Genomic DNA, 16744 nt, shown 5'->3' on the forward strand with positions numbered 1-16744 from the left:
AAATATCGTTAACAGAATTTCACAAATATCTTTGCATCGAACCTTGGTTTCGTTCAAGTAAAAAGGCGTATTTCTAGCAAAGTGTGACAGGATGTTTAACACCCTAAAATTGTAGGGCAAACTAAAACGCCAGTACATTCTCCATCCATAAGACAATTGAAATATTCGAGATTCGATTGGTTAAGCGTCTAACAATACGAAAAAAGGAAGAAAAGATCGTGGCTGGACACACCTTAGCATAGATTCTGTCATTAATTACCGAGTTTCGTGTGTATATGTGACTTCAAAATTTTCAAATATTTATGTTTGGAAGACAGTGTCACATACTGGAAAACAGTGCGAGAGTCTTAGATCTTTCTGGTATGAAGAACATACGTATTTTGGTTTGCGTGTACTCTAACACTAGGACATTATGTGTTCCACACATTTAATATTTTCTATTTTATACATATACGTACTTAATGTGACGAATGCATGAGTATACGAATACGAAGAATATTGGTATCGATCCTACGAGTCTAATAAGAAAGTAACATAAACGTAAACCATGGTATTGAAAAAAATCTCGGTGAATTTCTTGGAGATCAACAAGTATAGAATCGAGAGTGAGTGAAGTAGAGTGCTTCAATTACAGTCATCTAATTAGGAGACTTTGAAACGATTTCGAACAATGCATCCATATGGAAATGATTAATACCAGAATGAAATGGTACTTTCCATTATACTTTGATGCAATCTTCACTGATGTATTGGTAAAGCTTTTATGATGTTAACACTCAATTTTTGAATATATATTAATCTCGACGAGATAGTTATTTCCAAGCATCATTCTCAATTATAACTTCCTAGATTTATCAATACTATTTCTTAAAGAAAAACCATTTGAAGTAAATGAACGCAAATATAAATTCATTTGGAAATATAATATCAATTTTCATCATTTTGTTATTAAAAGTAATTCATTAATGCAATGATAAAAATTTTACAAATAGTTAACAAAAAATTATTAAAAGATACTTATACAACAATGTTTGTTGATATACGGATACATTGTATGGCGCTCCTTTTGAAGTTTCTTGTGTCGAATACGGTACATCGACAAATTCTTAGTCAGTGGTTAGTCGTTAACCGATTAACCAACAGATTGTTAGTCACTGAAATGTTTGACATTTTCTCAGTAATGCTATAGTCGTTTGTACAGGTATTGAATGAATTCTTGGCTCTGTGCGTTTACTATGTACGTATCGTTTGTGTGGATTTCGTGTTGTATGAGTTCATTCAAGTGGTGCATCGTCAATTTTGATTCGCATGCCGCAACAACGGATATTTTCAACAAATATATATGTAAACAGCGCATACATCTGAAAAACAGATCGGAATTGTGCAACAAATCTTTCGCGTTTGAAGCTATTTTTCGTGGAATAAACCGATGAAATCGAATTAGACAATTTCAGTACTTTTTGATAAGATTAATTGATCGGTCTACTATGCTCTACATTTAATTTTAATAAACACAGACGGTGGTAGTATTCAATCTTATTATTAATCGCTAGCTTAATTTGTATAACGAATAATACTATAGGACTGCCAATATTTCTAAATGATAGTAGAGATATAAGCAGTCAACAATGGAATGATTGCAACGTAAAAATAATGATCCGTTTAGCTCGTGTTTATTAAAACTCTTTTACGAAGTCGGCTCATTCAGTTAAGTGCAATATGCAGCGTGCAATGAAAATAGGTATACGAATTTTAAGATCGTATTTCATTGTTAAGGTAGGGAAAAAGTAATCCGAAAATTTAGTTGATTCACTTATGTTAAAAAGATTGCTTGAAAATAATTCCCTTTTAAATAATGTAAAATATTATAGATATTATATAATATCATACAAAAATGATTGGTTTTTAGACACATTAAAATAATATTCCTGGAATATTACGAATTGTTACAAACAAATTAATAAATGATTTAAAGAATATTTTGAATGGAATATGGTTCCATACTTTGCACATCTATTTTTGTTACATTCTGCTTAATGACTTTCTTCAAGTAAACGTACGAAATTTCTGTATGTTCAATTTCATCAATTTTACTTCCTGAGACGCATTCGCTTACAGATTAAAACGGAGTGAAATATAATATACATATAATATTGATCAAAATAAACAATGCATAAAAGGATCAACAAAAACATTTCATATATGCATAGTGAATTTTGATTGAATATCGTCGTAGTAAACACTTAACCCCTCCACAGTTTAATGCAGTAAAATCTTCTACAAGTTAAATCGTCGTGTCCCATAAGGAACTATGTATTCCTTAAAAAATACAAAATTATAATATACGAGACAGATTGTATATAAACAATTTAAAATGTGTACTCTACATTATTTTCTTTCTACCTACTCTATTGTACTCTTTAAAAAATCGAATAAAGTCTTCAGTATCCCTAAGCTATCCGCCATTTTTTAAACTTCTTAATTTGTTACTTAATATCAAACTGATTTAATAGTAAAGAATCAGTGTAATTAGAAAATTGTTCTGTTGAGACTAAAACATTTAGATGACAATATAATTAATCTTATGTAAGAAACGATTAAAGAGTTAAATTTTATTTAGTGAATTTGTCCAACAAATTAATGAAAATAAAAAATGGTTTAAATGTACCTTCTGTCAAGTTTTATAAAAATGTTGAATACTTCAAAAATTTGGGTACAATAAAAACGTGAAACGATATGTTCTTCTCATTTCGGTTTGTACATAATAAAGTCAGTTATTGAAAAAAGATATAGACAGTTCTCGGAGACTTTCTTTTCATTCTAACAGACTGTGAAGGGTTAATACCGCTGTATTTTCTACGTTTAAGAATGTATAAGGAACTAACAGAGTTCGTCATTCTTATGCTTTGAGTATCATTGATCATCGAATTTCAGTATTATCAAAATTACTGTTCGATTCTTGTAACTATGTCCACAAAACAGCAAATTCGAACGTCATCGAAAAATCGGTAGCAACAAAACTAACATCGAACGAAGTTGAAATATCGTTATTGTTGAAATAAAAATCGCACTTTTTCCCTAGTTGACAGTGATTTCACTGAATATGCTTTTGATTTGCTTTCTCGTGACAAATTTCGTGACACGTGTTACGCATTTTCGATGGTAAAATGGTGAACTGGAGAACGTTTATTAATATACAAATAGTTTGTTGTCATACGTGTATACATAGAACAATAAATATTTAGTATATTAATAAATCGTGGGTGGTAACGTGTGTGTATTACGTCGATTCTACCGTTAAATGTCGCAGGTTACGATGAAAAATCGGAGAATGTCGGCGAATCGCTGTAAATGTGGAAAGTTTGATCTTCATTGGGCAATATGTTAACATCCATCTTATGCGATACCACTTTTTCGAAGAGGCAACTGATCGTTCCCACGCGCACCTTACGCTCTGGATCGCCCGACTCGAAACACAATGATAAAAATAAGAATTAGATTTGATTCGAAGTTTCATTAATGTTCAGTTTGATATCTCTTTACGTATAAATAAAATATGCTTATAAAATGATTTTCTTAAGGATCAAAGATTCATTCGAAAATGCTAATAAATGAGTGATCTACTTGGAATGAGTAAATGAAACTATCGTTATTACGGTAATTATTGACGAAACAAAAAAATGTAACGTTTGAGAATGTAGTTGCGTACAATGAACGACAGGAAACTATTTGAGACTTTTATTTATTAATGATATGTTGTATTCTAATAAATTGACACCTTCATTCACAAACCCTGACAAGTAGTTCGTGACGAAATATGGATATTTTTATGAAATGTCATAGCGAATTATTATCAAACTTTGTCAAACTATAAAACAAAAAGTGCGAGCTACATTTCGTTTATCACTGTAGTAATAAAAGTTTAAGATCACCCGAAAGCCACTTATGAACGTAATATTCCAAGCCGTGAAAGCATTAACACGTTGACTGCCAAGAAAACACCAGCGTTTTATGTATCACTCAATCTTTCTGTAGTAAAGACAAAGAAGAAGAATTATTTGTTACTAATAATCACAATTCTTCTATTACATTATTATCTAGTTATCTGTGCTACTCGACACTTATTAGACATCAGTTTTCTTACAAGTTATGATTATTCTCTTATAATTTGGAAGCTCCAATCATCGGTGACCGCTGTGGAAGTCAACGTGTTAAAGCTACTACAAGGAATCGTATCGAAACAACTTCATAAACACCGATTGTCAGAGCTCGTGCGTCATGTTCTACCTGCCACCGTGGATTTTAATGAAACACATTGATCACCTGATCGGAATCGCTGGAGACCGATTTGCGACTTCGATTCCTGCAATTGTCGCTGAATACAGACGGACTGGAAACGTCCCTCGATTCAGAGACTTCGTGGACCGTCGAGAGTTTACGGTCCTCCTCGTTATCGTTATACACCTCCACCGCGATTTCACGATTTCTCGCCTGACACTCTAGACAGGGAGGGAGGTGTATGAGAGAGACCTAGCTAACCGAGGTCTCCTCGACAGACGGGCTCGCCAGTGCTTGTGTCTCACCGTTGGCGTGCTTCATCTCGTCCTGGCCGGGACGCGATCCCGGTGGACTGCTACGAGAACAAGAGGTCATGCTCTGCATCGTTTGGCTGCGGCCACCGGAGAATCGCATGCTGTATGCTGCACGGTTACCGCTTTGCAGTCCACCCGTCTGGAACGAAAGATTTACGTGTATTTGTGTTTGAACCCTTATCAGACGATATTCCAATTGACACTTGAACTACAAAATCGGTCAAAATGATCCATTCTTTGACTTTTCTTCTGCGATTACTGAAGAGGTACGAATATCTCTTTGAGAAATTACTAAAGAAGACGAGGAAGTAATGCCTAAGCTGATATTTAAACCAATTCAAATCTTGATAGATCCACGTTTGTAGATTTTATAATGAAATTTTCAGTTTAAGCACTCGGTAGTTCTAGTGTTAATGAAATATAAAATTATGAACTAATTCATCAATAAAATGATTATATTTCATTTATATTTATATATTTATATAGCTTAATATAAAACATTATATATTCAATATAAATTTAATTTAACTTAATAAATTTATAAATATATTCAAAAATTTAATAATTCCAATTATAATTTCAATATAATGCTCTAAAATTTAAGCCATTTAAATTGTAAACTAAAAAAATAATAAAAAATAAATATAAATAAAATTTAAAATTAAAACAATATTAACAGGTTAGATTCTCGGTTTTTGATAAAATAAGAGTTATAAAGTTTGACATTTAAGTTAATTAGTAGGAATTTGTTGATGTATTTTTCTGTCTGATTTTAGTGAAACTTTATACTTACATTGGAATGTCCAGGTCGAACATTTTTGTATGGTTGAAAGAGGACTAGATACACTTTCGGCGTGAAGAGGCAACCGAGAGCCACTGACGCAGAGATGTTGATACACATGCACATACTTGCTATCTGTACCTGTAAGTTCGATTTGATGTATATCTTCCATACAAATATTTATTATTCTTAAATCTTATTTTTATTATGGACAACAAACATATTCTGTACACACAAGTGTACCAGTGAAATAAATCCGGTTTCAAGCAACAAGTTGGAAAGTTTCAATAATAACATAAAAATATAAAGAGAAAGTCAAGAATGAGAAAATTGCGTTAAACCTTTCATTTTCAAGATATTAATTAATCAAACTCCGAAGTTAATAACTACTACTTAAATTTCATTCAATCTAATTAATTAAACCATCAAAATCATCATTGACTAAACAAATATTTCGTCAATAGCAAAGTGAATAACTCGAAAACGTGAAACGAAAATTAAAAATTCCTTTATTCGCAATTTTCGTTTTATACTATCGTGAAGAATTTAAAAGAAAACGTGTTTCCATTTATCATTTAACAGTTTACATAAAATGTGTTAACTTAAAGTGATTAACGACTCCTAGTAATATAAGTACAGACCTTGTAGTCGTTGTTCGAGCCGAAATAGATCGGCACGAATGCTAACCATACGATGCAGGTCGAGTACATTGTAAAACCAATATACTTCGCTTCGTTGAAGTTCTCCGGTATTTTTCGTGTCTTGAACGCGTACAGAGTACACATGAGTATTAGGAACATATTGTACACGAGGGACATCATCAGGGAGAATGTCGATACGCGGCACGTAAGTACCGCTGATAACGGATAAGGATGGATTTCCGTGGTGTCCGGTGGTTCGATAATGAGCCACACGATAGCACCGACTAATTGCACTGCAGTGATCCCTATAAAAACGGGAATTCCATAATATGATATCAAGATCGGAACTTTAACACGTTCGCTGTCAGCCTAACCTATTTATCACGATCTGAATCTTCTACCTTTCCTAAAGAAAGTCAAATTCGTTTCGTACATTGCTGCTGAATGTTATAACGTCAATGCTAAATGCATATTAATGCTGCACGTACATTAATTGATATTAAAATTAGTTAATAAGAAATTGGTATCAAAGATGTTCCTTTATTATAATTGTATATCTTGTACAATGTATTGGAAGGAGAAGTTGCACTGAATAAAATATCGTAACTGAGAACTATTCACGATATGAATAATGGTAGCGAACGTGTTAAACACGAATAATGGAAACACATCTAGAAAAGAGTTGAATTGAACTTTTGAAATCTATGTTCACTAGTATATAAGAATTTTTATTTAAAATAACGATATTAAAATACTTTCTTGATTTTGCTTGAGTCCTTACGTTTATGTACATTTCTATGCAACTGTTGCAATTACTGTCAATCAATGTCCCCATAAACATACTTAATCGTATGTATCTTATTCATTAATATATTTTACAAATGTTTTATGATTTAATAATTATAAGAGCTAATATTCTCTAAGATAATTAAAAAAGTGTTGCATAATATGCATACGCTGCATTTACAATAAAGATGCCTTTGAAAATTGTAAACTCACCGATTGCAATCACCACTTGGCTTCTGGGCGACGTATAGGGTGGTCGCTTTATACTTTTCGTTTCTTGGTTGAAGATGCGCGATATTCGATTCGTTTTCGTTAATATCGCGCTGTAACAGATGCTCAAACAGAGACCCAAACCGATCCTCAGATATGTGCAGTTCCACGTGGTCGGCTTGCTTAATATCACAAAACTCATACCGTAGCATGATAGGATTCCTACTAATAATACGTAACATAACTCGCGTCCCGAGGCCATGATTACTGGAGTGCGGTTGAAGCTGCAAAATAATTCAGTACCGAATTAATCGAATTACTTTCATGTCGGCATACTTCACGATAAACATAATTTTTAGCTTCTAATCAAAAATGCAATTCCCGTGCTTCCCGTGTGACTGTTCACGGTATAATTGAAATATATTTATCGGAGAAAATATTACAGTCATTATTAAAACTCTGCAATATAACTAGAATTTTCATCGTAACAAAGAATACCATTATAATACCAGCAGATAATTACTGAACGTGTACGTGACGGCAACCGTTAAATTGTTAAATTATATTTAAAACCGAAGGTTCCATTAAAAACGTTCAAAGTACGTACATAATTGTTTTATAAATTATACAGGGCGAGTCATTCAACCGTCACCTGAATTTACTCGTGAACTATTTACTGTATAAACAGAAACATTCGGAACGAAAGTTATTTGGTATCAATCATAAAGAAACCTTTTATATAGTGGTATGTAATTCTACATAATTTTATATAGCTTTATACAGATTTATATGGTTGTATATAATTTTATATAGATTTATATAGTTTTATTTAGTTTTATACTGTTCAATAGTGTTTCATGTAGTTACCTTATTTTTGTCAACCCAAATTCAGCTCTTAGTGCCAAAACAATTTTGCCTCGAACGTTGTTTTACCCAACGAATAAATTTTAGTGGCACGATTAAACGACTGGCCCCGTGTAATTGTTATAGAACATTTGAATCGAGAGATAACCGAGGGTTTATAATATATTTGAGCGTTCGAAATGTTCTGAAAACGCACGCAGACAGTCGCGAATGTGTACACTGTAAATCATTTTGGTGACGTACCGAATGAAAACGATCGTAGTAAATAAAGTGCTGAGTATGCCGATAGAGGCGAATATTAATGGCACTAATGCCCATGGACTGGACCATGGAATGACTTCGGCGGTGAGTTTCACGCAATTTGTCATTGTCTCGTCCGGCGCGTAGCCCGGACCGCAACTGCGACAAGTGTCATTGAAAACATAAGAGTCCTCTCGACACGCGACACAACTCCAACAACAGGCGTCCTGGAAATTTTATCTTCATTTTTCAATGTTAATAACTGCCCGGAAAAGTGGGGAATTCATTGATTAACGGGGATAAACGTGGGAAACTGTTTATTTAACACTGGGACCGCCGTGCCAGTCGAAATCACAGGTTTTAGTTCTCTTATTTTGTAATTATTCATATTTTCAAAGTATCCGATATCCGAAATGATTTTGAAAATATAGCTTCAGTGAAATACTGTAACAAATGTTTGAAGAAGTCGAGGGAAAATGTATTGTTACGATTATTGTAACGATTGCGTATTAACTCTAATAAATGCTCGATAGTTATAGTATTAAACGTTTCACATTGTCGACAAAGCATTTTGTAGCAGATTATTGCAGCAAAATTGAATAATTCTTACTGTATTAAGTTCGTTTTATTTAATACTATTAGCTATTCAGTATGTTATAATGAAATGTTCGAAACGATTGCGAATATCTTAAGGGTTGATTCTTTAAAATTATTTCTCTGTGCGTACTGATGTTTTATATATAAATAATGTAGGATCATTGGGTACTAAAGATATTGAAATATGAATGTGATGTATTACGCGTTAATTCTAATTTTTATTTACCTGGAAATTGCGAACATGGCCTAATGGACAAGTGTCGCTACATAAGCTTCGAGGAATATTCGTTTCACCAGCCCCCATTGTCCATCTTGTCATGTTGATATACAGTGTCAATCTAAATAACATTTTTTTAGGCATTAACATTTGAAGAATGAAATTGTTCATGTTGAAAAAGTTAATTAAGTGTTGCATTTTTATAAAATTTCGTAGTCTTTAGATATAATCACTATGAGTGAGATATTTTAGATTTGGATTTGATACAATAATTACTGCTATGTAAAAATTATGATAAAAGGTGATTCAGTTTATTATTAAAATTTTCGTAATTATTAAGAAAACGTTAGAAGATATTTATATTGAGACAATCAGACAATAATGTTTTATTGTGAAAACGTACTTACTCTTCTTTCCACGAACCGATGAGGACGTAATCAAAAGTGCCATCCTCGTTTCTCTGGTATTGATATATGTTATAAAATCCATATGCATCGCCGTCAGCTTTGAATTTAATTTCTGTACCCTGGCGACCTGAACAATATTTACGAGAATTAAAAAATGAATACATTATCGTACGTACATATGTAATTGACAAATGAGTTCATAAATAAATGTATTGAATTAATTGCGACGCGAATGAAAAATTTAACGAATTGATGATTTTACTCAAAATTTCCTGTCACTATTTTTCAGTCGAAATAAAAGGGGATGAATATTTAAAGAAAACACGTGCAGAACGTTACAAATTCAAAAAGATGTCATGGTCTTTTTTTGAAGTTATGTCAGTTTTATAATTTTAATAACTAAGACTTTCATCCCCCTTTGATATGAAAGATGCTTAAATTTTAAAACGAATTTTTTTACCGGGAATCTCTTGTGAGCATAAAGTAATCTCGAAGCAATGAATAATTGCCTGGTTGATATTTACTTTCGCTAACTTTAAGTCTCTTGAAATCAAGGAGTTTATTAATTGGTAAAAATGATTATCTAAAAATCATTTTAATTGTTATAATTATAATAATTACGTATTTCTACTTATCACGGATATGTATAGCTATCCATATCTATCATCAATTTGAATATCAAATAAATTATTAAAATTAATCTCCTGAAGACTTAAATTTTATAGTACAAAATTAATTTCCGATGAATATTCTCTCAAAGAATCATCATTTTTTCCCTTGCGTCACCATTTACTTGATACGTTGTATAATTATTAGATCCCGGAAGTTTGTGTAAGCAATTTTGTACAGGGACGTTGAAGGGAAACGATTTAAAGTTCGATTTTCTTCGTAAATGGTTTCAGTAAATGAGAAATAAAGTAAAATTCGATTGAACGTTATTAAAAGTTCTATTTTGTTGTTCTTTCATTTCAATCAAAAGTTGTCTTTTGCAGAGCTTTATGCGCTATCAATGAACGAAGTGCTTCGAATTTAATGATTATATGCATGTAAAGACAAATATTAGCTATACAAACGATCGTTAAGCTTTATGAAAGCGATATTTGTGTGTCGATAATTATTAATAATAATTAGATTCATCTGGTAGCGAATAATTACCGGTGAAGCTGACATTTCGAATGTGTTGTAGAAGTTGATGGCCGTCAGGAGCTGGACGAAGCTTCTCACACAAATAGTGTATTGTTCCTATGCTGTTCACGCACTCTTCTTCAATTAAATTGTGTACACCATGCGCCATCGCATAAACCGCGTCAACTAAGCAACATTCAATATCAAAGACAAATATTTAATTATTTCAACGGATTACAAAGTTTTTGGAAAACGTATATTTCCTTTTAATAATATCTTTTAACAATAAACAGCCATTCCATGGAACAAAATATTTATTAATTTAATACTTCGTTTTCTGAACATTTCACGAATATACTAAAATAATTTATAAATTATAAAATATTCTTTCTGTTCCTTCATATGAATGTACACAGAACAGTTTTGTTAATGCACGATAAGACTCATTAATATTTCAGCTTAAATACAAATGAATATGTTCAAAATAAATATATGGAAAAATGCGAAAGAATAATATTTATAATGATAAATATGATAATTGATATACTTGCAATCCAAAAGCGACTCTGTACATCATAACCAAGATTGACAACATTCACATAACTTTCTTTCAATAATTTCAAATCTTTCTGTCCCTGTCGCAAATGTTACCACAGCCTGTTCATAATTCAGATTTTTTAATCCTTTTCGTAGTTATCTTCAATTTTATATACCAAAAAAAAGGTATTAATTTTTACAATTTTATTTCACTCGTTTTATTCACATTCACACAATTCCCTTACACATTTCATTTATTTTTACATCATTTTTTACACTTTATTCCTTATTAAACAGTTTCTCGACTTTCTATAGTACTCTACGTGTAAAACGAGTCCCAAGTGTAAGAAAAATGTACAGGAAACTGCAACCGAGCCAGTCGGTTTCGAAGAATAAATTTCAAGAACGAATTTTCAAGAATTGCTCGTAGTTCTGGGAATAGAACTAAAAAGTTTCATCGAATATGGCACTTGCGATCACACCGACTGTCCTGCGAGATAGAAGACATCATCGACAGCAGAAACAAGTTCTGAACAGAACATTCAAGAGGCGAGAGAATCATTACGAAAGTGTTCCCAGGGTATCCGGGGATCGATTTCGGCTAAATTTTTTCGTCCACAGACCGCCTCCGCTCAATCCGCTTAATATCTGTCCTCGCGTTGCGGCAGTGAATAGCGATTCATCAAGTTGATGTATCGACGCGACTAAATGGCTCACTCAAAGGGAATATACACATGAGGGTATCTGAGATGACGGATTACATCTTAAACTACAGGGTGTTTCGCTAGATCTGCCGTAGGATATCTGGGTATTTATCAATTGTCTCGAGATATTTTAGTAAATGTGCAAGATATGAAGGTTAATTTCAATTTTTGTTGTGTAAACTGGAATACAATTTTTATTTTATATAGATTATATAGTTTATATGGTTTATATAGTTTATATAGTTTATATAGTTTACATGGATTATTATTTTATGAGCTCATTAGTTAATTAGTTTATACAGTTATTACTTTATATAGTTTATTAGATTATATAGTCATTAAAGCGAGAAATTTCCAAAATATTCCTACCAATTTTTTACATATCAATTACAAGTTTGAATGATGTGCATTAGAATTCTACTGAATTCGGTAACATGTTTGTGCCATATTGTAACGTCATTTAAACATTGCTACAGTACAAACTATAAGAAATATATTCTCATTCTTGCCTCTCTTTCTGTTTTGACATGCAGAGTCACTGTTTGAAAGGTCACCACTCTACAATTTAGTATTCTATGTATAAAATAAACGAAACAGTAATTTCGAGAAATTATTTTTATTAATCAGTTTGTTAACTAATCAGGGGACTGTTCGTAAAAATTATCTGAAAAAAATATCGTACTCACCGACGAATGGTACCAAGCCTTCCTGCTCATAATTAACCAATTCTTCGCTACCAGTGCAACGTGTTACCCCTTCCGACAAGTTCGCGCTGAAGCTGCATTTATGATGCTGGGACCAAAATTCGCGGAACCACACGTTTCGACAATTTACTATTTTCCCAGGTAAGTGCTTATGCGGTACGTTATTTTCAGTTTGACCGTCGCACTCGTTATCCACCCTGGGCCGAAGGTTCAGATAGTAGTTGTCGAAATCTGAAATAGGGAGTTCACGTGGAAACGTTGCGCCACAAACCCGCGAGTATTCGCCAATTAATCCATTCGCATCCGCAAGCGGAATATGCCGCGAGAGAACTTATATTGTTTCGAATTTGATTAATATATAGAATATCTTACCTTTTTGATATTTTGTAAATAGTTATTAATAAAGAAGAATAATAAATATTTAAAGCAGAATTAATTATGTATAACTTGATAAATTAAGTACCTAGGGGATGCAAATGGGACAACCCTTCGTTCTATAATATCCTGTCGCGATAAAAATTTTCTAACTTAAATTATTTGTCTTTTCTCGAATATAAATTAAATATTACTTTTCTATTACTGATCGATAATTTTTAGAGAGAATATAGAACAAGTATTAAATTCTTTTCTTTTTCTAACAAACTGTTAACCATAAAATAGGTTTATGAAGTGTAGTTATGAAAGAAATCAATGGATTAGGATAAGGCAAAGGATTAACATAGAAAAATGAGAAAATTTAGTCAGTGCCAGAATGGTGTAGGAATATAGCGTTTATGTTAACCATATTCGTAGCTAATTTACTGCGGAACACCATGGAGTACATGCAGGGAGTCTCAAGGGTAGTTCACATGCTCCGGGCAAGAAGCACACTTGATAGTAGGAAATTGTGCAATATTACAAATGATCTACAGAATTTCGAGAATAAACTTGCATATATCATATACAACTGAGTCTTCCTCGGAACTCAGTCGTTCAGAATAATTGTAATTTTGAAATAATAACAACAGAATCAGAAAGGCATTTTATTGCTTTTCCTCTTGCAATTAAAATAAAAATGTCACTCTATAGACAACAAGATTTTTCTAAAGAACATGTGCAATTTATTACTACCCGTTTTTTTAAAATTCGAAAAATACATTTATTTAATAATCCAAACCTCTTTTTATCGTTTTCTTTAAAATATTAGAAATTATTGAAACAAATGGTACAAAAATTAGACTTTCTAGTGACAATCTGTATCTTCGTAAATCATTTGTATAATATTTAATATATGGAATAATTTTACAGAAAAAAATAAATCAATAAAGTAGAATGCAATTTTTTTCAGATAATATTTCGTTTGAAACATAATCACGTTTAAAATTTTCTCTCGCACACGTGTTTAAATAAAACTCTGCTGTCGCGTCTGACCATAGCCGATCTATTCTACTTGACCGTTTAATTCTCGCGCAGCAAACCTTTGAAGTCGATTATCTCGGAAACGAACCACCGTATGAAAAAATCCTGTTACACATTTTTAACTTACTTTTCCATATACTATCACTTGTATATTAAACAAATTGATTTTATTATACACTTTCATAGATAACGTGATATTTTCATCGTCCTCGTGCGTAATTTTCTTTAGGAAACATTGTTAAAGCTTTGCATACCTTTCAGCGATGTTCGGTAAGGTAAAATCGTGATTGCACCCTCCGCTGCAAATTCTTGATGCCTTACTGGGTACACTTTTGCGCCCCATGAATCACTGCCCACCCACAAAAAATGACCTGTGCGATTGGCTCTGACAGTTGCTTGAAGAAGCTTCCTGCAAGGAAAAGTCTCCCTTCGATTATTACTGTTAATAATAATAAAAACCAATCAATTTTATCAAGAATAATAATAATATATTTAATAATGGAATAAATAATAATATAATATACCCTGACAGTTGCCTGAAGAAGCTTCCTGCAAGGAAAAGTCTCCCTTCCATTATTACTGTTAATAATAATAAAAATCAATAAATCTTAACAACAATAATAATATAAATAATAAAGGAATAAATAATGATATAATATTTTAATTGATATATAATTAACATATAATTATAATTAATAATAACGAGTATATTATAACGTTATAATGTATTAAAGTAACAATTATCGTTATTCATCGTTACAATTGTTATTCGTTACAGAAACAGCAATATTTCCCATTCACCATCAACCAAATGAAAATTTAAAATTCTTCGGGCTTCATACTGTTTCGACAGATTAAAATGTGAAGTAAGATTAGCGTAGATACGATTAACAGGTCGTCGCACCGTTCATTACAGCAATTCTCGCGGGTCGAGTTTAACGTTTCGCGACTCTATTTTATCTAAATTTTATCGGGATCTACCGTAGTCAGCGAGAATTCGTTGCGGCTTCGCAACGCGAGCCGTGGACGAATGTTTTACGCGCGTGCTTCTCTTCATCGGTAATCAAAGGGATGAAAACGGACCACGAAATTGAGGGTCGGAAGCGTGTCCATTTTACAGAATATTTTGGGGACTAGAACAGGAAATCTCGCTTTCATATTGTACAGCTTCGAATGAGAAATTCGATTCCACGAAAAGAATATTTATGAGATTAGTTTATTCACTTGAATATAATTTTTTCACATTATATCAGAAATATATCACAGTTCCCTTTTTGGATAATCTTTCCCATTAACTTTCAATGAATTTTCAGGATTTCCATCGAATTTTGTCTTATCATAGAAAATTGAATACTTTAATGATAAACTTAAGAAAATTAGAAATAAAATTATTGATAATATTTAATCAAGTCCATTTGACAAAGAATGAACTGCATCTCCATTAAAATATGCCAATGAGTAATTTAAATCTCAGGGCTACCATACTGATCATTTCGATAAACATTTTCTACAAATTAAATTTTGTACATAAAAATTTAATTTAAAAATCAAATGTTGCATCAAAACGATGCCAATGAAAGTCCTAAAATGTTGCAAAAGAAAATATCACGATCTAGAGAAAAGGGAAATACATTTTAAGTTCCTGCACACGTGAAATGAAAAATTTCTTTACCTTATGTTATCCTCGTCGACGAACAGAATGACACCTCTGGCGTTATATTTCGAACTAAGACGATCAATAATCTTATCAAAGTCTTCGCTTTTCGAGTTTCTCAGGATTTTTTCGCTAACTGCTACACAGATACCATATTCTACCGACAGGGAGATAAAACTGGCGATTCCCTGAAAAATACACGATCCCTGAGTATATGGTGTACAAAAGATTCCACTTATCCTCGGTATTGTGTTCAAATCAGTTCGATTCAAAAGTAATCTTTAACTTTCAGCAACGTAGTTTCCCTGAATCATTTTTAACGAATCTTTTATTTACACTTGTACTACTCGTTAAACACCGAAAGTGTTTCTTTTCATGTGGAAACACGTTTAATTAAAATATTACTATCTATAAATAAAATTATATCTCCAAAAATGTCTTACCGATTGAACACCAAAAGTATTCTTTTTCATATAAAATCTCGTTTAAATAGAACATTACAATCTACAATTGAAATCATATTAGTTTCAAAAAATCTCTTATTTATTAAACATCCAAAGGATTCCTTTTTCTATAGAAACAAGTTTAAATAAAACTACTATCCATGAACAAAATTATATTAGTTCTTCTCTTACCGATCAAACATCAAAAGAATTACTGTTCACATATTAAAACACTTTCGATTGATATGTTCGTCTAATAAGTAAATCATCCACCATGCGAAAGCTTTAATTTTCTTCTCGCCGTTAAACAAGCGCGCTTCGGCGAAATTAATGCTCGACATTAGAATGTTCCCAGATGAAGGAAATGAAACGGTTCCACTTTTATTCACTCCGTGTTATGATCAAATTTTCAAGAGAATTTCTACGTTCACGTTTTTAGGCGTCCCCGAAGTATTCTATCCGGTGGTACTGTATTACGCGCGTGCAGTTTCGTCTTCGGTGGTTCCGCGTTACAGACGAAATTAAGTGTAAAAATTAAATTTTAATCAGAGCCCGGAATATAGAAATTTAATCACCTTCTCTCCGTAATCACCTTCAACTGCGACTGTGGAAACGTACTTCCAGCCGAGTTGATGGATAACTTCCACCATGGCCTGCGCCTGAAAATTATCTGGCGGCACCACTCTACTGAAATACTCGAAGCGACTTTTATCCGACAGCTCTGTGCTGGTTGATGCATAGCTTATTTGCGGTATCTGCGATCAAAGAAATTATCCGTCGTTTTTTTTCTTTCTTGTCTTTCCTTTCAATTCCAATCGAGGCTTCTCTGTTTGAAATTGCTTAA

At 32.4% G+C, this 16744-nt stretch overlaps 1 protein-coding gene across 1 annotated transcript in view; it reads right to left on the minus strand.

The window, feature by feature from the left end:
- Positions 1-2638: 2638 nt before the first annotated feature.
- LOC116427654 (metabotropic glutamate receptor 8) overlaps positions 2639-16744 on the minus strand; it is a 94980-nt gene continuing 80874 nt past the window's right edge. The window contains exons 6-19 of the mRNA XM_076370775.1: positions 16476-16655; positions 15476-15645; positions 14058-14212; positions 12388-12636; positions 10491-10646; positions 9336-9462; positions 8938-9049; positions 8118-8341; positions 7014-7294; positions 6015-6319; positions 5386-5508; positions 4584-4731; positions 4324-4499; positions 2639-3467 (exon numbers count right to left, since the gene is read on the minus strand). Coding sequence (XP_076226890.1) covers positions 3312-3467; positions 4324-4499; positions 4584-4731; positions 5386-5508; positions 6015-6319; positions 7014-7294; positions 8118-8341; positions 8938-9049; positions 9336-9462; positions 10491-10646; positions 12388-12636; positions 14058-14212; positions 15476-15645; positions 16476-16655 — 2562 coding nt within the window. The 3' untranslated portion in view covers positions 2639-3311. The remainder of the gene's footprint in view (positions 3468-4323; positions 4500-4583; positions 4732-5385; positions 5509-6014; positions 6320-7013; positions 7295-8117; positions 8342-8937; positions 9050-9335; positions 9463-10490; positions 10647-12387; positions 12637-14057; positions 14213-15475; positions 15646-16475; positions 16656-16744) is intronic.

Source organism: Nomia melanderi, chromosome 1 (assembly GCF_051020985.1).
Source record: "Nomia melanderi isolate GNS246 chromosome 1, iyNomMela1, whole genome shotgun sequence".
Taxonomy (NCBI): domain Eukaryota; kingdom Metazoa; phylum Arthropoda; class Insecta; order Hymenoptera; family Halictidae; genus Nomia; species Nomia melanderi.